At 39.7% G+C, this 24,229-nt stretch overlaps 1 protein-coding gene across 2 annotated transcripts in view; it reads left to right on the plus strand.

Moving 5' to 3' along the window:
- The window catches only part of Nmt2 (N-myristoyltransferase 2), a 46,466-nt gene extending 22,342 nt beyond the window's left edge, over positions 1–24,124 (plus strand). For both annotated transcript variants that reach the window (XM_038333405.2, XM_038333406.2), the window contains 10 exons: positions 2,279–2,423; positions 7,484–7,602; positions 7,710–7,801; positions 7,903–8,019; positions 9,829–9,999; positions 11,037–11,145; positions 17,639–17,809; positions 20,209–20,376; positions 20,662–20,799; positions 21,275–24,124. In XM_038333405.2, the coding sequence (XP_038189333.1) occupies positions 2,279–2,423; positions 7,484–7,602; positions 7,710–7,801; positions 7,903–8,019; positions 9,829–9,999; positions 11,037–11,145; positions 17,639–17,809; positions 20,209–20,376; positions 20,662–20,799; positions 21,275–21,295 (1,251 nt within the window). In that variant the 3' untranslated portion in view covers positions 21,296–24,124. The remainder of the gene's footprint in view (positions 1–2,278; positions 2,424–7,483; positions 7,603–7,709; positions 7,802–7,902; positions 8,020–9,828; positions 10,000–11,036; positions 11,146–17,638; positions 17,810–20,208; positions 20,377–20,661; positions 20,800–21,274) is intronic.
- The last annotated feature ends 105 nt before the right edge of the window (positions 24,125–24,229 follow it).

Genomic DNA, 24,229 nt, shown 5'->3' on the forward strand with positions numbered 1-24,229 from the left:
AGTGTACATTGGGGAAAAATGTGTCACAAATGGCCATTATTTGTAGCACAAGTCAGCCTGGTGACACTGTGTAGATAGCACATATAAACTACTCTAGGGACTCCCTGGAGCTGGAATATCATTGGCTCCTTCAGAACCAAGATGCTGCTTCATGATTACTTCAAAATAATTTCCTTTTGCTGTGTCTTGGAAGATTTAACCCAATTATCAGAAAAGAAAATTTACTATAACAAATTCAGTACAGGCTCTGTAGACAGTTATATTTTTTAAGCCTAGGTTCTACTTTGCATTTTCAAGTCAGGTTAAATGTATTGAAGCATTAGTTGAACTGTGTTGTAAGCTCGGTTCCTGTTGTAGGTCTCTTAATAGATTATGTTGGAAGTTCAAGTGGTTATTAATTTTCTTATCTTAGAAATCAGTTACTTAAAGTGTTAGAAAATAAAACAGACCAAAGGCTGTTGATTTTTTTTTAATGCAAAAAATGTTTGAATTAAAACTAAGCACTTCACATGAAGTTATCTATGAAATCAGCAGGCCAAAAGAAAACTGGAATTAAAACAACTCACATACATCAATAAGAATAGCTAGATACACACTATTTTGTTGTTATAAGAGAATAATTACATTTGAGTATTTACGCTAAGAAAAATTGACAACATGGCTGAAAAAAATGCAGGGCTATATGTTGTGGTTCATGCCTGTAACAGTTACTATTTGAGAGGTTGATGTGGAAAGATCTCAAATTCAAGGTCAGCGTGGCCAACTTAGTAAAACCCTATCTCTAACTTATCAAAAAGCTGAGATAGATAGTGGTAGAGCCTTTTTTGTCTAACATGTATGTGGCTCTGGGTTCAATTCTTAGTACCACTTCCAAAAGGGAGAGAAGGGAGGAAGAGGAGAGAGAAAAGGAACACAATGATTAGAACAGGAAAGTATTGGCTATAATTTGTATATGTTGTTAAGGTATGGCCCTATCTTTAAAACAGCTTCTAGACTCAGTGGCAATAGAGCTGTGCTCATGGGAGCTGAGTGGAGGCAGTAAGCTGTTGGCCTGCTCCAGTTAGACTTCATAGCTTGATCTACTAGGTAATTTCAATGTCAAGAACCTAAAGAAACCCAGTAAATAAGGCAGCCACAGGACAGCCTCTTTTGTACTTCAATTAGAGAAGCTTTTCAAGTTATAAAAGGCTTGTTCAGAGCACTGATTTCAGACTCAAAATTGAGCAGAAGTCCAAAATTGTTGGAGAGTCCATTGTCCCTGTGATTCATGTTCAGTGTACTGATACACAGCAAAATCTAATGGCTCTGAAATTTCTTTCATCCATTTTTAAATCACAATGGAAAGTATTATTTGAGTGGAATCAAAATCCTTAAATTCAGTTGTTATTGGGGGAAAAAGCCACTGATTTTATATCCAATCCCAGGTCCTGTGTCTCATTTTGAATGTAATCTCAGTTTCTGTGTATTATTACTACATTTGAAGAATTAAGTAGATGGGAATGTGCAAGAGAAAACCTGGAATATGGGCTTTGAGAGAGGAATTTTGGAATTAAAATACTGCCCACTTTATAGATAAAGAATATGTTTTATTTAAAAATGAGGCTAGTTTTCCACACTTCTGTTGAGTGAATAATCAGTGGTTGCCAAGGATTATGGTTTGCAGAGAAGCTTTTTTTCTGCCTTCTGTCTCAGGGCTCCTCTAGTGTGAGAAAGGCTGGGTGTGGTCCAGGAAAGAGTAGTAGCAGGGTTAGTGGTTTCTTCTTAACCATTTCCTTCCCAGCATAGCCCTAAGGCTCTCTTTCTTTTTTCCCTCTTTCCTTTCTAATCATCTCTTGTCTGTCTAGTTTCTGTTCTAGAAGTTGTTTCCTCTGTCCCTCCATTGCTGCCGCAGAGCATTAACGCTAACAGCACAACCGAGGCTCCTGGCTGCCTGGCTGCTGTGTGACAGTAATGCATGCCTGCATGTCACTTTTTGCCTTCTTTTCCCAAAGGAACAGTGGGACCGGCACAGATGGGCGGGAATCTGAAGCAAAGGGCGCTTCTGTGTACTTAGCATTCCCAAACCACCAGAGTCCCCATTGAAATTCCATCACAGTGGTCATCTGCAACAGTGCAGGTGTTTCATCTCGGTATATTCACAGAGAGCCTTCAGCAGGCTTCCAGGAGGTGGGACAGTGTTTAGGAGTTGCAGCCTCTGAGGCCAATACACACAGTTGCCCTGTGTTCCAAAGTGGTGGCAGCTTCGTCATATCATGTGTCTGTGTCTCTGCTCTCCTAGAATCCCACCATCCCTATTCAGAAGCTACAGGACATCCAGAGAGCAATGGAGCTGCTGTCTGCATGCCAAGGCCCAGCCAGGAACATTGATGAGGCCACAAAGCGCAGATACCAGTTCTGGGACACACAGCCAGTACCCAAATTGAGTAAGCTCATATGCGTGTTTCCACAATCCAGTGTGAAGAGACCTGGACGCAGTCTTGTGTCATACACTCAAAATTAACACAAAAGATAGTATCTATCTTCTTGAAGTATAGATATACTGGTAGGGACATTTGTTTTCAATAACACTGATTGTAGCCTAATTGCTGTTTCTGTTATGTTATCCAACTTTCCCATATTTGAAATATGTATATATTATCATTTTCTATTAGACTTTCCTATATGTATGTTTATAATAAAATATATAATACACTGTATACTAAAATTACTGTATATAATATATAAATATATGCTGCATTCTACAATATAACCAATATATAGTTCATATAATATATAACCTACATATATTGACCAGAAAGAGAGTTGGTTTTTTCCTCTCATTCCTGTACTTTGCTTCTGATCTTCATGACGTTTTTCCCTAGGTATTATTGTATTTTGAAGATTTTTAAAAAATTTTTATTGGATGCATATGACTGTTTGGCTTTCATACATACATAAGAGCCATTTGTATGCTTGGTGTCCATGGAAGCCAGAAGAAGGCAATGGATTCCCTGAAAGTGTAGTTAAAAAGATAGTTGTGAGGTATTGTGTGGGTGCTGAGAACCAAACTTTGGGTCCTCTGCCAGAGCAACAAATGCTCTGAACCTCTGAGCCATCACTCTAGCAACCCCCTCTGTCTCCCACCACTTTGTTTTGTTTGTTTTTCAGCATTTCTTACACTTCAGGAATTCTAAAGGACTCAGATTAAAAAAAAAACCCAGTTCTCTATAATATCTCACTAAATGGATAATTGTGTGATGCTGAACATGTAGAATAGGGGAACGTAAGTCAAATGATCCCAAACTAAAAACTAACTCCAAATAGAGTATTCTAAGGTTTTTCTTTATTAAAAGGGAAAGCTCACAGAACAGGAACGGGGGTCCAAAATCAAGGTGTGGTGCACAGGAAGCTAGGGGTGAGTGGGTGGGATTGTGACCTTTTGGTACCCCAAAGCCACGCTTCAGCCTAGTTCCCCATCACCCCTTTTGTCTAAATAAGAGCTTCAAACCCAATACAAAATTGTATACAATAAGAACAGATATCAAGTATAAAAATTAGAATTATAACCAGCATGAACAGTATTAAGCAAGGAACGTATGCTAAATGCTTTAATAATTATTCTATCCTAAGGAGTCTAAGTCTTGTATTAGAAATGGTTTGACTAAATCATAAGAGGAAAGTAACTATGACTGTCTAATCTTTGACCCCTTCGAAGGGAGAAGGGAGATAATATTACTAGAGTAGGCAGGAAGTGCAATCAGACAGCTTTCAAAATGTACAGTAGGTGGCAGACAACTGGCTACCTGGACAGTCACCCAAAGTCTCATTTGCAGTGTTGGAGCAACCCACGTTGGCTAAGACCTAGAGTAATTGACAGACCATTTTTAGAGGCAGGAAATATTTTTTAAAACTATCTTATCCTATCTTGGCAAGGTTTGACAGTCTTTTTACCCTGTTTGTCTAGTCCAGACAATGTGTATTTTGTCAGTGGTCGAGGCATGGGCAGTCCCTTACCCAAAGGCCAGTTTTGCAAAGAAGAAAACAAGCTCCAAGTGGAGTGTCTTCAGTGCTCAACATTTTCTTGGGCATAGGTTGGTGCTGCCAGGAGCAATTGTGTCTCATGTCAACAGAATCTTAAATTATTTAAATGCCATAGACTACAGTTATTTGAAGTAGTTGAAAATTACCTATCAATGTGGAATACAATCTGTATTTATCTAAAGAACCTGATTAGTCTAACTATATATGGATGACTATAGACCTATACTGCTTAATACCTATATAGCTTAAATACTAAGACTTCTATGAATATTAAACAGTCTTTAAACCACTGTGCAACAAATGAGGACAGTGACTTCAAAATGTAAACAATGTACAAGTATCTTCATCAGAGGTAGAAATGTATAGTGCAATATGATAAATATATCCTAAAATGTATCAATATACAAAATCACTCTTTCTTTCTTTCTTTCTTTCTTTCTTTCTTTCTTTCTTTCTTTCTTTCTTTCTTTCTTTTTTTTGGTTTTTTTCAAGACAGGGTTTCTCTGTGGCTTTGGAACCTGTCCTGGAACTAGCTCTTGTAGACCAGGCTGGCCTCAAACTCACAGAGATCCACCTGCCTGTGCCTCCCGAGTGCTGGGATTAAAGGCATGCGCCACCACTGCCCAGCTACAAAATCTCTTAAAGAGAGGTAGAAACATGCATGCATACAATCTGACAAAATAACTTTGCATAGGTGTACAAATATTGTAAACAGAAACAGGAGCATATTCAACATAACATATAATTTGAATTTGTGTCAATATGTAAGAATCTATACCAATGTAAATTGTCCATAAATAATAGCTCACAAGTATGCACGCTGTTCCTCACTATTATTAGTGTAAGCTCAAACTGATCTACCTATTATCCCATTCAGTTTCTCCTTTTTTTCTTTCCTATTTTGCAAAGGTGAGATTATTAATAATATGAAAGCATTCAAATTACATGACAGCATAAATGTCCTACTTTGACTTAGAATTGTGCCTACTTACATGTTGATTATTTAGGTTCCAATCAGCATATAAAGGGTCACTTGCCACCTAAAACTCTTAAGCATCCCAGTTATACAGATAATCCATTTTGATGTTATAACTCGAGTAATGTTTTCCTAAGCATTGGAAGTATCAGTCATACGTTTTTCCAATCCTTTCCCACACATATCCACCCAACAGCTAGAGAAGGACAGAATCTAAGTAGGCAAGAAAGGAATAAGAGTGAAAGTTGGGAGTATGCCTCAGTGCTAGAGCACTTGCCTAGGATATGTGAGGCCCTGGACTCATCTCTTGCACTGGGAAGGATGGGAGTGGGTTTACTTTTTTTCTTTCAGCTTCTAGAAATGTGTCTGGTAATGGAGGAATATTCCTTAGAATAAATTTACAAAGTCTTTAATGGCACCTAATTAAATAAGTATTAGTTGAAGGATGTAGATTTATTGATTGTGGTGAATGGTTCACTAAACTGCTTACCTAATCTCAGGGCTCCTTTTGGGACGAATTGCCTGAGGCTCATCCTCCTTCCTCTCCCTGCCCCCAGCCCTTGTCCTAAAATTTTACAGGGTTTTCAGAATGCTAGAGCTCCTACTATACCTCAGTTCAGTCAGAGACCATGTCTGCTGAGGGAGTCATGTTGGTGCAGAAAAAGGAGCCCTGACAGAATACATAGAAAGCGCCTTTCTAGCCAGGCAGTGGTGGCGCATGCCTTTAATCCCAGCACTCGGGAGGCAGAGGCAGGCAGATCTCTTGAGTTCGAGACCAGCCTGGTCTACAAGAGCTAATTCCAGGACAGGCTCTAGAAACTAGAGGGAAACCCTGTCTCGAAAAACCAAAAAAGAAAAAAAAAGAAAAAAAAAAAAAAGAAAGCACCTTTCTAGTTCTGTCTGGGGTGTGACACAGACCAGGCTAAACATACCCAGCTGTTCCAAGGTGCCTGCATCTTGTAAGTGTTATACAGGCTTCATGGGGATACTGTATAGGAGTGACCAGGAACTGAGCCACACAAGGGTTCCCAGGAGAAAGTCTGAGGAGCTGTTGCAAGTTGTGCACTTCTTGTAGAAGGATTCTATAACTAGATGTACCGGATCCATACTCTGTAGATAGTAAGTAATTGCCAGGGTCACAGGTCAAGAAATGGTCATGGAAAGTGGGACAGAGGTAGAAAGGAGTTGTATAAGGTGATCAAGCAGAACAGAGAGCCTCTATATCTTTACTAGGAAAAAGCTTTAGTTGTTGAAAGATACTGTGAGAAAATGACTTGTGAACTGAGACATTCCCAGGGACCAACATTTTAATGGCCAGAGGACAAGGCCTCAGCAAAAAGGAATGCCCTGAACTAAGACAAACTCTTATGGTCAAAGGCTATAATACTGGGAACAGGACTATGAAGGTATGCAGAGATGCCAGGCAGGCTAGAGCCACAGAGAAGTGTCTACATTTTAATCTAAATTACACACTTAATTCAGAGAAAGAATTGGAAAAGAGAAGTTAAGGGCTGGGCTGATATAATTCAGTTTTTAGAGTGCTTGCCTACTACAGAGCCTTGGGTTTTATTCTCAGCACCATATCAACCAGATGTGGCACATGCCTGTAATCCTAGCATTCAGGAAGTAGAGACAGTAAAGGTAGTGTGGTAGTCTTAATTGTAATTAGCCCCCATAATCTCATAGGGAGTGGTATTATTAGGAAGTGTGGGGTCTTGTTGGAGTAGGTGTGGTCTTGTTGAAGGAAGTATGTCACTGTGGAGGTGGGCTTTGAGGTCTCATGTGCTCAAGGCACTGCCCAGTGTCTCAGACCACATCCTGTTGCCTATAAGATGTAGGACTCTCAGCTACTTCTCCAGCACCATGTCTATCCGTGTGCCACCATGTTCCACCATGATGATAATGGACTGAACCTCTGAACTGTAAACAAGCCACCCCAATTAAATGTCCTTTGTAAGAGTTGATGTGGTCATGGTGTTTCTTCACAGCAGTAGGGACCCTAACTAAGACAGGTAGGGAGAAGTAATCAGTTTAGAAATTTGTTAGGTTTTGCTTCTGAAAGGCCTCCACACCCTCAATTTGTGGACATGAAATAATAAAGAGAGACCATTTCTAAAGCTGTTGTATCAAGCTTGTATCGCTTATGGTTGTGGTTGTAGTGTAGTGCAACCTAGGGCCGAGGCTGAGAAATCATTTTATAATGTCACTATGTGACATTCAGTTTCTCTTTTGCTTTAACTGGTGAAATAACAGTCCAAAGGAATCAACAGTTAATGTGTTAGTTATGACTACATATGATTAATAATATTAATACTATTGTTATAAAATAAAGCATGCACTAATATAGCTGCTCTTACTATTAACTATTATTTGGATTATTTTGAGCTCAAATGTCCATAATCTGAAAGTGTCCTTTAACTTCTGATGCTATTTGTGGGATTGTCAGACTATTATGTAATATGATATCCTTTCTTTTTTTTTTTCCAGATGAAGTCATAACATCTCATGGTGCAATTGAACCAGACAAGGACAATATCCGCCAGGAACCGTATTCTTTGCCACAGGGTTTTATGTGGGACACTTTAGATTTGAGTAATGCTGAAGTGGTAAGACTTTAATTCAACACCTACATTCACTGTCATTGTTCTAAGGTACATTTACAAACATGGTGCTCTGAGCACCTTAGACAGTACACTTTTTTTTAATCTTTTAGCTAAAGGAGTTGTACACTTTGCTGAACGAGAATTACGTGGAAGACGATGACAATATGTTCCGCTTCGACTATTCGCCCGAGTTTCTCTTGTGGTATGCCTGGCTGGTCATGGGCCATTGATTGTTGACTGAGGAGGTTTTGTTTTGTTCCTTTGTTCTTGGATCCTGACTGGTGTTTCTTTTCTCTACCTCAGGGCACTGCGTCCCCCAGGCTGGCTTCTGCAATGGCACTGTGGGGTCCGAGTGTCTTCAAATAAAAAGCTAGTAGGTTTCATAAGTGCCATCCCAGCAAACATCCGAATTTATGACAGGTACGTGTTAAAGCCTGTGCATGTGTGTGAGTGTGCTCTCCAAATTGTAATTAAAACAGGCTTTTAAAAGTTACACAGTACAGAACCAGGGTGATGGAGCTCGGTAAAAAGCACTTGTTATGCAAGCATGAGGACCTGAACTTGAATCCCATCCCCACCACCCATATTAAAAGCCAACTGCTATGATACATGCCTGTAATCCTGGAATTGGGGTAGCAGAGACAGGGGGATGGAGGGTGCCAAGAGCTTCTTGATTGGTCAAGTTACTTGAATCTGTAAGCTCCAGGTATAGTGCCAGTCCTGCCTCAAAAAAAAAAAATAAATAAAATTGTGGAGCGCCATTGAGAAAGACAGTAGATGTTTACCTTTTAGTGTTGCCGGCTTGTGCCGTGTGGTAAAATTCTGAATCAAAAAAACCAAAGGACAAGAAATGTAGCTCAGTTTTAGAGTGTCTTCCTGGCATGTGTGGCTTTGGGTCTCTGGTACCAAAATAAGTAAATCAATGATTACTAAACTTGGCTGTTGATAGCAAGATTGCTTGGGAGAGCTGTTTAGGAGCTCTTTGTACACTGATACTATAAACTTAAAAAGTCTTATAGTTAGATTTATTTAGGTTTTTCTTTTTTAGTTAAAGGAAAACTTGGACAAGAGGTGAGAGAACAGTGCTGTCTTTCTATCCCTCCGTCTGTCTGACTATACCTCACTCTATTTTCCCATTGATCCTCTCTCCCTCCCTATTTTTTTTTTTTTTTTTTTTGGTTTTTCGAGACAGGGTTTCTCTGTGGCTTTGGAGCGTGTCCCGGAACTAGCTCTTGTAGACCAGGCTGGTCTCGAACTCACAGAAATCCGCCCGCCTCTGCCTCCCGAGTGCTGGGATTAAAGGCGTGCGCCACCATTGCCCGGCTCCCTCCCTATTTTTATTTTACTCTCTCTGCCTCTCAATCTCATACATGCACACAGCTGTATTTATGTACATATTATGCTCATAGAGTAAACAAAGCCATCAACAGGTATTTCAGAAAAAATTAGCAGTTTTTAAGGAGATTATAAACTCTGTCCAAAGGATAAGTGTATTACACATTTGCTCTGGATTGCCAGCCCTAAGTCAGATATGCAGATATGAAAATCAGAGGTCTCTAATAGCTAATATGTCTGTTTACCATAGTGAGCTGCCTAGCTAAACTGATAAAAGCATGTGCTCTCAAGAACACTTAAAATACACACATACCTCAAGTCTAAACTGAGCTTTGAAGCTCTGGGAGGATTATGGTAGCCTGGAATAGTGTCAGCTCTAGTCTGATCAAGGCTCTTCTCCAGGGATCTTGGGGAATCTGTCATGTTTGAACAATACCTTGCCATTTCTACTTTAGGCTATCCTAGGAATGGGTGGGATATTATTTAGTTGTTTTTTTTTTTTTTTGTTGTTGTTGTTGTAGTTGTTATTGCTGTGTTGGGGTTTTTGTTATATTTGTTTGCCATAATTAATATATGTTGCAGCAAAAAAACATACAGGAACACTTCTTGAGACTTATCTGATCTAACATCTAAAATTATAAAAAATAGACCAAAGTTTTAAATTCTAATTGAGGTCAATTAGAATTTGATTGATCATTGTAATCTAGATCTCCCTGACCTAGAGTTGACCATTTTGACAGTGGGTATAGAAAATGGTATCTAGTCTGATTTTGTGAAATGCCTGCACAATGCAGTATTTTTCGGGATGCTTTTCATGGTCTTTTTCTTTGGAACTTTATAAAAATGTTGCCCTGCTTTTTAAAGTGTGCTCTAATTGTCCCGTCTGTTTGTCAGCGTGAAGAGGATGGTAGAGATCAACTTTCTCTGTGTCCATAAGAAGCTGAGATCCAAACGGGTAGCTCCAGTATTAATTCGAGAGATAACTAGAAGAGTGAACCTAGAAGGGATCTTCCAGGCTGTTTATACTGCCGGAGTGGTCCTTCCTAAACCTGTTGCCACATGCAGGTAATAGCACCACACAAACATCAGAAATTTCCCCTTTGCCAGATGGGATGGGTCGTAACTATATGCTCCCTCTGATTTAATCCACAGGGATTGGGCTTGCTCGGGATAGTAGTTTGTTGGTAGATGATGTGGAGACAAAACTCGAGCCATTGAGTCCAGTATTCAGTATATCTTGTAGCCCTATCAGTTATTAAATGTAAAATTTACCCATTAATGATGCTGGATTCATGTTTCCATGTCTGCTCTGTCTGATGTCTGTGCATGGGGAAACCTGTGGTGTTGCAGTCTAGAAATGCCCATCCAGAGTCACACTGTTTCCTTTCAGCTTCTAAACTCAGCTTTCTGCTGCTTCACATCACTGCTGAATGTGACATGTCGTCAGTCAGAAGTCTGAGAGTTCTTGTTGGCTAACCAGGCTTGCAGAGATTACTCCAGAGGGAGTGCAATCAGACTGTTACTGGTCTAACCTGCTTTTAAGACATCAAAAAATAATTTCCCTCCACAAATTCTCTTGACTCAAGTAGGATGAAACTTGAAATGAATATAGTATAAAACTGTAAAATCACTATAGCTTACTAAATTATTACATTAGTAAATAAACAGAAAAATTGGCATCATAGGTATATTTCAGTACAAATAATGTATTATATACCAAAACTGAAATCAAATTGAAGGATTTCCTCAGAATTAGTTTTCTTTGATGGTATCTACTAATAGGTACGGTTTATTTTGCAGGAATATTTTCATGATCTTAAACTTCTTGTTTGGTTTGCCTCACATAAAATCATGAGGCTCCTTAAAATTTACAGTCTTTTATTAAATAAAATACAAAATATAAAATATAAAAGACCACAAACTCCAAAGGAACATAACTAGCAGCAAGTCAGTTTTATGCCTCGGGTTTTGTTTTTCTTTATATCTTCAAACAAATTAATGCATAGAAAATGGCCAGTGCCATCAGTGCACCTGGTACAATGTAAGTGTTAAATAGATGTTTCTAGAACAGCTAAGACAGTAAAACCTCCATTGTCTTCCAGGTATTGGCACCGATCCCTAAACCCCAGGAAACTGGTAGAGGTGAAATTTTCTCACTTGAGTAGAAACATGACCTTACAGAGAACGATGAAGCTTTACCGACTTCCGGATGTAAGTAAGAGGCATGTGCAAGAAGTTTGTAACCATTGAAGCTTTTGATGTCAGACTGAAGCTGTGCCTATAGCTGGGAAAGGAGAATGCCATAATTTTTGAGTGTTGCCACTTAATGAGTGAGAAAAGTCCAAGCCACCCCTGACTTTTTTTTTAATTGTTAATGTTTTTGTTTGATGGATTGTTTTTGAGACAGGGTTTCTCTGTGTAGTCCTGACTGTCGTATAGCACTAGGTCTGTAGAGCAGGCTGATCTCAAACTCAGACTCCGTGCCTCTGCCTCCTGAGTGCTGGGTTCAGAGGAGTGCACCGTCATGCTCCACTTTGTCCCACAGGACTCAGAATCCAAGCTTAAAGAAGATTGGGGGGGTGAAAATAATGTGTTCATTTATCTACTTGTAGAAGGAGCGGCGGGCTGCGTCCCGCCACCCGGCTAGCTTTACCCAAAATAATTACACGGAAACTGTATTCTTTTAAATACTGCCTGGCCCCTGGCCCGTTATCTGTAGCTTCTTATTGATTGATTCTCATATCTTGCTTTAACCCATATTTAGTAATTTATATAGCACCACGAGGGGTGGCTTACCAGGAGAGAGCTTAACCTGCGTCCATCTCAGAGAGGAGAAGCATGGCGACTGCCTGAAGCGTCTCCCCTCTCTTTCCCACAATTCTGTTCTGTCTACTCCGCCTACCTTATTTTCTGTCTCTTAAAGGGCCAAGGCAGTATCTTTATTAATAATGAAAGTAACACATAGACATTCCTCCATCATCTATCTTTTTCTATCTTATTGATTTTTTAAAAAAACTTTTTAGAGTCTTGCCGTATAGCTCAAAGTGGCTTAGAAGTGACTGTATAGCCTAGACTGTCCTCAAAAATCTTAAAATCCACCTGCTTTGGTGTCTGGGGTTACAGACATAGGTACCAGTCCTAGAAGCTACCTTGTTTTGTTTTGTTTGGTGTATATTGTATGGAACATGCTCCTAACGTCTGTGGGTGCCCATGGAGTAAATATTGATGTGAATTCAGGGAATGATATCAATGTCTTTCTCTACCACCCCATTTTAATTATTGAGGTAGGTAGGGTCTCTCACTGAACCCACATTTGGTTAGACTAGCTAACAAGCTTAGCCTAGGGGTTCCTATCTCTGCTTTCTGAATGCTAAGATTACAGGTGGGCCAGCAAACCCGTATGGGTGCTGGGGATCCAAACTTCAGTTCTCAGGTTCAGCAAGCACTTGATCCATTGAGCTGCCCCCCTTCCTTCATCTTTTTAAACTACTAGAGTCATGATATGAAAAATTGTTGTAGCATAAAAAATTTAAATATAGTTGAGTGATACATTATGTATCTTTTGCTGATTGTCACAAACCAAGCAGCTTCAAACAGTATTGCTTTGTTTGTTTGTTTTTCAGAGATAGGGTTTCTCTATAACAGTCCTGGCTGTCCTGGAACTCACACTGTAGACTATTAGCCTCAACACAACTCAGCAGAGATTTGCCTGCCTCTGCCTCCTGAGATTAAAGGTGTAAGCCACCACTGCCCTGTTCTCTCTTTTTTTTTAAAAAAAAAAAGTTTTGTTCAAACCAGTCATTGTGACACATTCCTATAATCCTAGCACTCAGAAGACTGAGGCAGGAAAATAAAGAGGTGAAGTCCAGCCTGGGTTACATAAAAATACTGTGATTTGGTATTGGAGAGATGTCTCAGCAGTTAAGAGCACTGGCCTCCACATGGTAGCTCGTGGCCATCTGTAACTTCTGGCCTCTGTAGGTGCCATATACACATAGTGCACAAATATACATACAGGCAAAACATCCATACACATAAATAATTAATTAAAAAAATACATGTCCTGTCTAAACAAAAACACCATGCACATTTGTTTTCATATGTGTTCTAAAGAGCAAGCCACCACTTAACTGAATCTTCTGCTTCTGGCCATCTGGGTGTCAGTCAGCCAAGACCAGGGTTGTGTACACATTGACTGGGGAAAGAGCCACTTTTCGGCTCATAGAGCTGTTAAAAGGACTGATTTACCTTCTGGTTGGTGGGCTCAGCCGTTTCTGCTTGTCAGCTGCCACAGGCTGTTCTCAGTTCCTTGCCACAGGGTCTTCTCCACAGGGCAACCCATAGCCTGGCAACTTAGTTATCTCAAAGCCAGTAAGAGCTGTTTATAGAAGGGGGGTTGTGCCAATTAGGTGAAAAGCAAAACCCTCTCCCATGGAGAGGGGAGAAGAGGGAAGGGAGCAGAGAAAAATGTATAGTGCAATAAAAACAATTTAAAAAACATTCCAAAGAAAGAAAAAAAGAAAACCAGAACCCTGAGCAGCCAAGTCCTAAAAGAGACGTCTAGTCACTACTGTTGATTGGTTAGCAGCAAATCACAGTTCACACCAGGCATGATCTCTAAAAGGTGGACTGTCCAGACACTCTCAGCTACAGATAAGATCTCTGATGTGCTGTTTTGTTATGTGAATTGAAATTAAAACTGCATCCATGCCTAATTTTTCTCCAGGAAGGAATGCTGTTCCACATTAGTCTCCTAGGACTCTGTATTAGGCACAAAGCAGTCTAGTGTATATGTAAGGAAAATACTCACATGGAGGTTACCTAAAATGGAACAAAGGAAAAGCAGTTGTATTATCTATCCCAAGTTTATTTTGGCTAGTAAAAATATTCAACTTGGACTTTATATTTCTTGCAATAAAAATTAATCTCACAGACAACAAAGTTTAGTAAATTGGTGGTGAATCACAAACAAGCTTTTGTTCTAAAAGCAGACTTTGGCATGGTTGTAACAGTTAACAGTATTCCTTCTGTAGCAGCCATGTTTGTCAGAGTGCTGACTTTTTTGCCAAGTAAGCTTAGGTTTATAATATGCTTTTGCACATATTAATCAATTTATTCTCACATCTTTAGAAGTTAGTACTTCTTATTTCTATCATACACATGAAAAATTGAGGTTTAGGAAGGTTGACATTTAGCTCAGGCCATAAAACCAAAAACAGTAAGACCTGTGATGTCCCATCTTAGGCTTCAAAGGTTTCCCTTAGACCTCTTTCCTTATGCTGCTTGCTCTCACACACCCCTGTAGGAGTCCCATGGCCCAGGCCTGCAAGGTTTCCTACTGTGCCGTTATTACCATATTCGTGAGATCAGAAAAGAACAGTTATCAAGGTCCAGGCAGATGTCGTTAACATGTTCTAAGTCTAAGCATCTTTCTTCTATTTCAGTTACAGGAAAGAGGAATGAAGAGAAACTAGTTTAGTTTCATTCTGTTGCTGATTTAAACAGCTTTGGAAGGAAAGGGCTTATTTCACACAAACTTCAGGTCACAGCCCATCATTGCGGAAAGTTAAGGAAGGAACTTGAAGCAGGAATGTTGAAGCAAGACTCATAGAGGAATGCTGTTTACTGGCTCACTCTGTGCCTCATGCTCAGTTAACTTTCTTATACAGACCAGGCCAACCTCCCCAGGGATGGTACTGCCTATAGTTGGCTGGTCCTCAGTCATCAATCAGAATAATCCCTCAGTTATAGGTACAAGCCAACAGGATCTGGGCAATTCCTTGGTTGAGGTTCCTTCTTCCCAGGTAACTCTGGGTTGTGTCAGGTTGACTGTATAGACTGATTAGCATAGTAGTTGGTAGATAAAGTGGGAAGAGAGAGCAAAAGAAATATAAGTACAGTTAATAGAAAATTGAAAGGTGCCAACAGCAATCACCCTGGTACCGACTGATTAAAGATAGACGGTGCAGCTGCTAACAGTCAAGCCACTTGTACTGCTCAGGATAAGGGAGCCTTCTGGAATATACACCATGGTTGTTTCATTTTTACCATTACCATTTTTCTTACAGTTCTTGCTTTTGTGTCTTAGGCATAGACTTCTGAACCTAGGTGCTAACATTTATCAGGCCAGCATTGTACTAGAGAATGAACATTTATAATCTCATGCACTTGCCTGAGCAGTCACAGGATGGCGGGCTATTATCCCTATCATAGGAGTTGACATGGAACCAAGATTGGCATGTGGAGTCTGCTTTGTAAGAATAGAGCTGGCCTGGCACTCGTTGTGGCTAGCATTCCCCAAAGGCTAGGCTTACCTAAGAAATATATCTTCCTGTATCTCCCTGCTGTTCAATGTGCTTGTTTATTTGAAGTTCAGGATTAAGATGGAGGGAGGGGGCTTAAAAATAAAAGAAATTTGAAGTAGATTAAAAAGCAGGATTAACCAACCAGCATGTCTATGCTTTTGTGTTAAAAGGGATACACTTGCTAGGGTGCATTAAAACATATGGTGTTTTCTATGTTTAATAGCACTAGATGATCTTAGTACTTAGAAACTCCCTTCTTTATCATATAAGTAACCATAACCATTACTGCCAGCTATCTCCAAATCGGCTCATACCATGTTGTTTGACAGGTAACACTTCTGTTTTTCAGTGGAGCTCTGAGTTTTCCTTATACAATCGTTCATACAAGCTTCAGATTACGTGGAGTTGAAAAAAAAATAATCGATTACTAGTTGAGGCTGAGAAAGTACCTAATTCAGACACAGAATTTGCTTAGGAAATGTAACTTGCTCCTATTAACCATGAAAGTTTCTATGCTTTATACTGAACTCCCAGAAAACTTGAGTGTTATTCAGTTATACAAAAGCATCCTATTTTTACCTCAGTTTGGGTCTTCCCAGTGATTCTTGAAGACAGTCATAATTGTGTCATCTATGAAGCATCCTAGCTGAAAATATTGTCTTCTTTTGTGCCACTTGTATGTGCTGTTCAAGCCTTCTCTACTGAGCTACATAACTCGGCCCAAGAGAGTTTTTAGGTGACTTTGGCATATAGACACATTTTAGGCGGTTTTGGTCTTTAACGTAGCATTCAGAAATACGTTATTTATTTTACTTATTTCCAGGTGGGACTGAACATTTCTTTTTGCAGTACTAGGATTTAATCCATGGTTTTGTGCACGCTAGGCAAGCACTTTACTGGGACTAGATGGTTCTAATCTTTCGAAAGCCACAAAAAGATTAATAAAAGTGTGATCTGCTTATTCAGTGTTAGGGATTTAGTTCCCCAACTTTAGATAATTAAATGGTATTTTAGTTGAGGTCCCATGTGTTTATAGACTACGTACTCCATCCTTGAGCAGCTTGTTGTAAACTTAGCTCAACCCTTGGGCCTGGAAGTGTAAAAGCATCCATTGCTAGCTTCCCTGCCTTCCTCCACACTAACCAGTAATCAATCAACACTGTTGGTCATAGAGCTTTGGAAACATCTCTAACCCTCAGTAATAGTTGATTATAGCTGCCACCAAGATAATAGGGTCCTTCAGAAATCATGTTCTAATTCTACGAGTTTTATTGTTTTGTGGTTTTTTTTAAAATTTACCTATTTAGTTGTGTGTATGTGTGTGCATTCACATGCATGGTGCATGTGTAGAGGTCAAAGAATAGTTTATGTGTTGATCATTGATGCGCACCACCATATCTGGCCTTTATAAAAATGTGGTTTCCGGGAATCAAATCCAGGTTGTTAGGCTTGTATGGCAAATACTTTTACTTGCCTAGTCTTCTCCCAGGCTCTAAGGACTTTTAGTTTAGAAATATTCACAAGTAATTGAGAGCAAAAAAGTATATTAGCAATATTTGTGCTACTTCTTAAAATTGTCCACTATTTCTTCAAGTGGAAAAAGCATAAAATTTGATGCTGTTATTCATATCTGTTTAATTCTTGTTATAGCAGCTTGTAATGTTCCATTTAGTTTGTTTGGATACGAAGATAGGACACAAGCTGGACAGTGGTAGCACACACCTTTAGTCCCAGCACCCAGGAGGCAGGCAGATCTTTAAGTTCAAGGCCAGCCTAGTCTACAGAGCAAGTTCCAGGACAGCCAGAGATACATAGAAAGACCCTGTCTTAAAAAACCAAAATAACAACAGCAACAAGAATATAGGACACACATTGCTTATCGACTTTATCTTTGTTGAGAGTGCAGGCTGTCATACGTTTGCCAGGTGCACTGGTGGAGTTAAGAGGACAGCTTGCAAGAATTGTTTCTCTCCTTCCACTATGTGAGTCCTAGGGTTGAATTTACATGCTCAGGGTTGGCAGTGGGCTTCTTTATCCCACTGAACCATTTCACTAGCCCTCACCATCTTTTTAACCCAGGCTCAATAAGTTGCCCAGACTAGCTTTGAACTCACTGTATATTCCAGTCAGGCCTTGACCTTGCAATTAATTCCCATGCTTCATCTCTCAAGTAGCTGGGATTATATAGGCCCAGCCATTAGAAGACCCAGCTTTGGGTTTTAATGGATTCATGGTATACTGCAGGTTCTGATTCACTAAAGCAGGTCTGGAGCTAAGAGTTTTCAGTTCTGAAAAGTTCCCATAGGTACTGCAGGCCTGTGGTCCACACTGAGCACGAACTAATTTTATTTCACTCCTCTTCATTGCACTTCTGACTTTGCTTTATTCCTTCTAACAAGGTTACAAAGACTTCAGGTTTGAGACCAATGGAACCAAAAGATATCAAAGCGGTCCGAGAACTGATCAACAGCTACTTGAAGCAGTTTCATCTAGCTCCTGTGATGGATGAAGAGGAAGTGGCCCACTGGTTCCTCCCCAGGGAACACATCATTGACACATTTGTGGTGGAGGTAAAGATTAGCTGATAAAATAGTCCTGAGAACAGGTTAAAGCTTCTTTGAGGAGGATTGCAGCATGCCCATGTCCTTCCTCCATCCATGACTTACTTTGCTAGCCCTACCACACTGCTTCTAGTCCTGGATTTGAGCGTTTTCACTAGTTACTAAAGGGAAATTAGGGTGCTTTTCTTTGTCTGCTGTGCATTTGCTCTTCTCGTTTTAAAAAGCTAGTAATTACTTGTGCCTCATCCTAGATAGCTATGTTCCAGAGTTTAATATTATTTGGAGTTGTGTATAGCTGGCTGGATCTGAACTGCCATTAGTTGACATAGATTCAGCCCCTTAACTCTTGTTCAAGGGAGGAAAGGAAAAGGAGCCGTCTGAATACTCTGACCGTTGCCTTAGTGGGACATAACACCTTTTTTTCAACCTTGATTGAAATTGGAATTGGTTGTTCATATGGTGTCTTGCTCAGTGGATTGAAGTGGAGTTGAACTGAGAAAATGGAACTTTTTGGCAAGCAGTTTGAAGACAGTGGAGAAGGCCAATAGAAGTGATTCTAGGGATTTGTTTACATCACTTGTAAACAGAACTGTTACTTAGTACTGTCAAGCATTGTCAGAACTTATGATCACAGGTCCAGTTAGGGAAGTCTTGGAGAGACTGGCCCATGGTGAGGATGATCCACAAGATATTTATAAAGAACAAGTGAGCAGACAGTTTGAAAATTTGTATTTCTAAAATCTCTTTGTACACAAATCTGTTTATACTTGTATGTCTCTGGAGCCTCATAAACTGTCCAGTCTCAGGACTTAATAGCTAAAGAATTACTCGGAACCCAAAAGAGTTTCTGATAAGGATTAGGTCAGTAGTTATTTACCATACTCAACAATGTAACAATAATAAATCCATTGCATGTTACCTAAAGAACATCCATACATGAAAACTAATTTTTCTCAAACCACAAAGATTAGTGAAAGAACAATTTTACGTTTTTAAAAGTGTGTGCCCTTTCCTTGGTTTTGCTTTCAATTCATTGTGACATACTACTACCTTGATTGAATTACACAAAGAAGATACCTCCCAAGAAGTAATGAAGATTTGAAAATAGTGGGTAATTTAACCCTTCATATAATTGCTGTTTTTTTTTTTTTCCCTTGTGAGATGGGGTCTCATTATGTCACCAACTCAGGTCTACTATGTAATTCAGGCTGACTCTTAGATTCTTTTTATCTTAGGAGTATGGGTGCTTTGCTTATATGCATGTCTGTGCATTACATTGTGTCTGTGCCTTTGGAAACCAGAAGAGATCCCTTGGAACTGGAGTTATAGAATGTTGTGAGCTTCCATGTGGGTGCCGGGAAGAGAACCTGGGCCTCTGGTAGAGCAACCAATGCTCCTAGGCAGAGCCATCTCTCCAGCCTCTGGCTTCAGATTGCTGATCCTCCTGCCTGAGTGTCCTTATCCCTGGGATTACTAATGTACAGTACCACACACAACTCTTAGGATAATTATGAATACTGTGATCTGAAATTATCAGTGAACTTTCTGTTCCCTTGATCCAAAACTCATTGGTCTGTTGTCCCCCATCTTTGTCCTCTTTCTCTATGTGCCTCTTCTCCCCAGCAGTTTTTATACACACCAAGCAGATTCTCTACCACTAATTTATGTCTGGTTCTTCAAATGAATCTTATTTACATACAAGTTTGCAACATCATGCATTGGCCACTTGGAAAATGTAGATTTACTGAGTTACATAGATCTTTCAAATACTGACATTTCATTCGATAGTATTTAAAATTACATTCATTGGTAAGACGTTTGTCATTAGAAAGATTATAAAGTACCATATGGTAGAGAATATGATTTTTTTTATCCTTCTTTAAAACTTTAGCTTAGACCCTGAGATCTCAAATGTTATTAACAAATCTTATTCACTTCTAAGAAAAGGTGCTAGATACCAAGGCTGAGTGGCCACGTGCTTTGAAATGGTGTTCTTTTCACCACTGGGTGGCTAACTTGGCATACAGCTCTGTTTCCTCCTGGCAGCAGACCATATATACTCCAGTGTGAGTGAGGAAGGCAGCTTCTGGTCCTCAGCTTAGAGGCTGCAAATCTACTTCTGTGACTGTCCTTGTCAGTGTGAGCATTGACTCATCAGTTGGCCTGGAGTAACTTTCCATTAGGACCTGCTTTGGAAGAGTCTGAATATCTCCTATTAATACTTTGACTAAACTGCAGTCCACTTATTGGTTTTTACTTAGTATAAAGGACTTAAACTGGGTTATAGAGAAGAAAATCTCAGTTGTTGCTCGTTTAGACAGAAAGTTGGGTGTAAGTCTTGGGTCAGCATCAGCTGAATGCCTGTTCAAGGAAGCACTCACTTGCTGTTGCTTACCTCTGTCCTTCAGAGCCCCAGTGGGAAGCTGACTGATTTCCTGAGCTTTTACACGCTCCCCTCCACTGTTATGCACCATCCAGCTCACAAGAGCCTCAAGGCTGCCTATTCCTTCTACAATATTCACACAGAGACACCCCTGCTGGACCTCATGAATGATGCGCTCATTATAGCCAAGTTGGTGAGTGTTGTTGCTTTTGTACTATAGGGCTCTCCTTAAGCAAGTCAACTTAACAGAAAGGTCCTCTGCAAGAGCAATGTGGTCCTTGACCATGAAGCCACCTGTCTGGTCCCCTTCCCCAACTGTCTTTATAATACAATCTTCTAAGATGTTTGGCTTTATATTGTAGTTACTTAGCCTTATAAGTGCATATTTAAGTTATTGTAGAGGAAATGATGTTATACAGGAATATATACACAAAGAATACATTAAGCCCTTAGTATTTTAAACTTTTTATATTGGCAGAAAGGATTTGATGTATTCAATGCACTAGATTTGATGGAAAATAAAACCTTCTTGGAAAAACTCAAGTTTGGTATAGGAGATGGCAACTTACAGTATTATTTGTACAACTGGAGGTGTCCAGGGACAGACTCGGAAAAGGTGAGTGAACTTGTTATGACAGTTCCATACCAGCTTACTTCAGGATAAAGGGGCTTTAACTATTTCTGGTGTGTGTGTGGGGGGAGGTGAGGTGGGGTGGGGTGGGGTGGGGTGGGGTGGGGAGAGAGAGAGAGAGAGAACGTGCAACTCAGTCCCCCTACTACTATAGGAGGAAGGGGACTTTGTATGTTTTCTGTTGCTAGAGGTGTTTTCTGTGTGTATGTATATATAATATGTGGATACATATGTGCTATAGCATATATGGAGGTCAGAGGACAGCTTTGAGGAGTCAGTCAGTACTCGCCTTCTACCAGGGCTCCAAGAACTGAACCAAGGTCATCAGGCTTGTGTGGCAAGTGCCTTTACCTTCATAGCCACATCACGGCCCAATAAAACACAAATATAGTGTGTTCTATTAGAACTCAATTTCCGCTTCCATTTGGTCTTATCCCATTTTTTTTTTTCCTTTCCTTAGGTTGGACTTGTTCTACAATAGGTGGATATGTTACTTCTAGAAGGCTGACATTCTCATTTGTTAATACTCGATTTAGTGAATCCTGGAACTGCCATTCCAAAGAAGAATAAAAGCACAAGTTGAGTGAAATTGAAGTAGTTGCTAACAATCAGAACAGATGGCCAGTAGTACACATACCTAGTTAGGATGTTGAGAGCCAATTTCTGATGTTGACTGATGTGTGGGAGGGATGAAGGTATCCACAGAGTTCTCATGGTTAAGAGAGGATATTCTTCCACTCTAGAAGTGGGATTGTTTCTCTGAACCAAACAGAAGTGGTGGCATCATGTTAAGAAAACCTTTGCTGTTAGGAGAGTCACTGCTGCTTTTCTGTTTATTAAGTGGTGATATACTTGTATAACAGAACAAGGATCCATATGTATATCACCTTACATAATGCTACTGGGAATGTTTATAGAATTGACATGTGGTAGATAATTACGTATGGAGCAATATGAAAATGTACCAGTGACTTAGCACATTTATTATTCCATAAGAAGCATAGTAGCCAAATCAGCAAACATACAGGTCTATCCCATAAGCATAGTAGCCAAATCAGTAAATATGCAGGTCTGTCCTTTGCTCTTCAGCAGGTCAGTGGATTGTTTCAAAAGCAAAATTTGGGGCAAATGTTCAGCATGCTCACTAAAGAGTACACACCCAACTGACCAGACCTTGAGACTGCTTGCAATCTCATTACTCAGCAGTGTCGAGGATGTGTGAGGGAAAGGAAGTAAAAGCTCTAAGGTCAGATTAAATACCCAGGAGTGTAGTGTGCTGTCAGCACACAGATGGTCTGAATGTTTTTATTATGCAAAATTGCACATGTTCCTTTATGCTGACTTTAATTTATCATGAAAATTGTCATGCTAATGGAAAATGTCTTACTTGTAAATACGTATTCATAATTTTGTTACTGATGTTGTTTTTACCTAGAATTTGAAAAACAGAAGTTTCACAATGTACATATGTGTGTATATGCTGCCACTAATCCAAGGGAAAGTAAAATACTAAGTAAGGCCATTGTATAGACTGGCCTTTGAGTCAGATGCCGCAAAGTAGATACTTCTTCCTGCCTTTACTACAGTGCCTCTGCCCCAGTCCAGAACACTACTTCAGACAACATGGCATTTCCTTCCCTACTAGAAAGGACTTACCAAATGTTACTTTTAGGTCGAGTCTTACCTGTTGGCTGTTCTGTACAGCTAGCAAGTTGAGAATGGTTTTTTTTTTTTTTTTTTTGAATGATTAGGGGAGATGGCCAAAAAAAATGACATTTTGTAGCATGCAAATCTTAGGAAATTCAAGTTTTATCAGAATACAGCCACATCTTCATTTATGACCTACCTATGGCTGCCTCATGCTACGAAGTGAAATTAAGTAGTTGTGATAGACTGGATTGTATTGCCTGCAAAGTTAAAATAGTTGCTGTCTGGCCTCTTAGCATATTTATGGACTGAGGTCCTAAGAAGTAGGCCAGGAATTGTGCCAGACCTGATAGCACCACTAGAGGGAGCACCTGGGCCTCATACGTGGTGCAGAAGTGGGGCCAATACTGTCCCTAAAGACACATGGCAGATTTCTTATTTCATATGGTCCATGCCCAACTGTCGCATTTTTAACAGAACATCTTCAGAAAATAAAACTACCTATTCATTGGAATACTGTTTAGAAAGACAGTATTAGGTAAGCGAGTTTAGTGAATCTGGATTTACAGCTCTTTGGAAATTGTTTCACTCATTTTTTTTCTTAAACAAATTGAGTTTTCAGGTAGACATGCCAGTCAGGAATTTTTTCATGGGCTTATTTACCTCATGAGGAAACTTTTAAACCATCCCTTTAGAGGTTTACTGCACATTGCAGTTGTTAAAGAACTCATCACTTTAAATACACTAATAGTTAACATTGGCATATTCATAATATAAGCACATGATCGGTATTTTACAAATCAGTAACCAGTGCAATTGCTCAGATATAAAATAGCTGTTAAAACCAGATACAAATGCAAAGTCTTCAGAGTTGTGTTTAATTTACACTGCCCTGTCTCTATCCAAAATGTATTATAAGGTTTCTTTCCTTCAAAAAGATGAAAATTTGTTAGATAGAACAAAGGTGGCACAGCCCATGAGTTCAACCAGAACTTGAGGTAAAAGTTTTAATATCCCATTTACTTCCTCCTAGAATGGTTTTCAAGACACACAGTCAGTTCCTATCCAAAGCACTGGCAGCTCCGTTTCCTAGCCGGAAGACCCATTGAATCACTCCTCTTGCCACATTTCACTTAAGTTACTACTGTAGTTAATTTTTGTTGTTTTACTTTTTTTGTTTTGGTGCTGGGGATCAAGCCAGGGATTATGTGTGCTAAGTACATGTTCTATCACAGAGCTATACCCCCAATGTATTTTGATAGATGTTAAGTATTGCAAGGAAATTAATGCTATGCAGGGAGGGAATTCTTATTGAAATAACCTTATCAGGCTTTTCCCCCCGTATCAATCAAGCCTTCTCCAAGCTTGTGTCAATGCTTACCTACCAAGAAAGCCAAATTACCACGAAGTAAAAATAGTATTCCGCTTTTGAAGACAGTGTACTGCTTAGCATTTAGTGTCTCTCCCTTACAACTGAGCACCTTCTCTAGTTGTTTCACCCACCTGATTAGACCATGTCTGTGGCCCGTTTTCCAAGTTTGGTAGAGAAATGTTAAGTGCTGTAGGAAACTGATGTTCTTGCAAGCAAGCATTGTACCAGCCTTTAAAGCAGTGAATTTATACACGCATGGACATTAGTCTCAATAAACTTTGGTTTTGTTAATCATCGTTTTTGAGTGTTTTATGTACCTCATGGTTTTGTTTCAGTGTTCCTATTCCACCCAGTTAGAAAGACTTGCCATATCTGAAAGAACAACTCCATGCAGGA

Source organism: Arvicola amphibius, chromosome 6 (assembly GCF_903992535.2).
Source record: "Arvicola amphibius chromosome 6, mArvAmp1.2, whole genome shotgun sequence".
NCBI lineage: Eukaryota > Metazoa > Chordata > Mammalia > Rodentia > Cricetidae > Arvicola > Arvicola amphibius.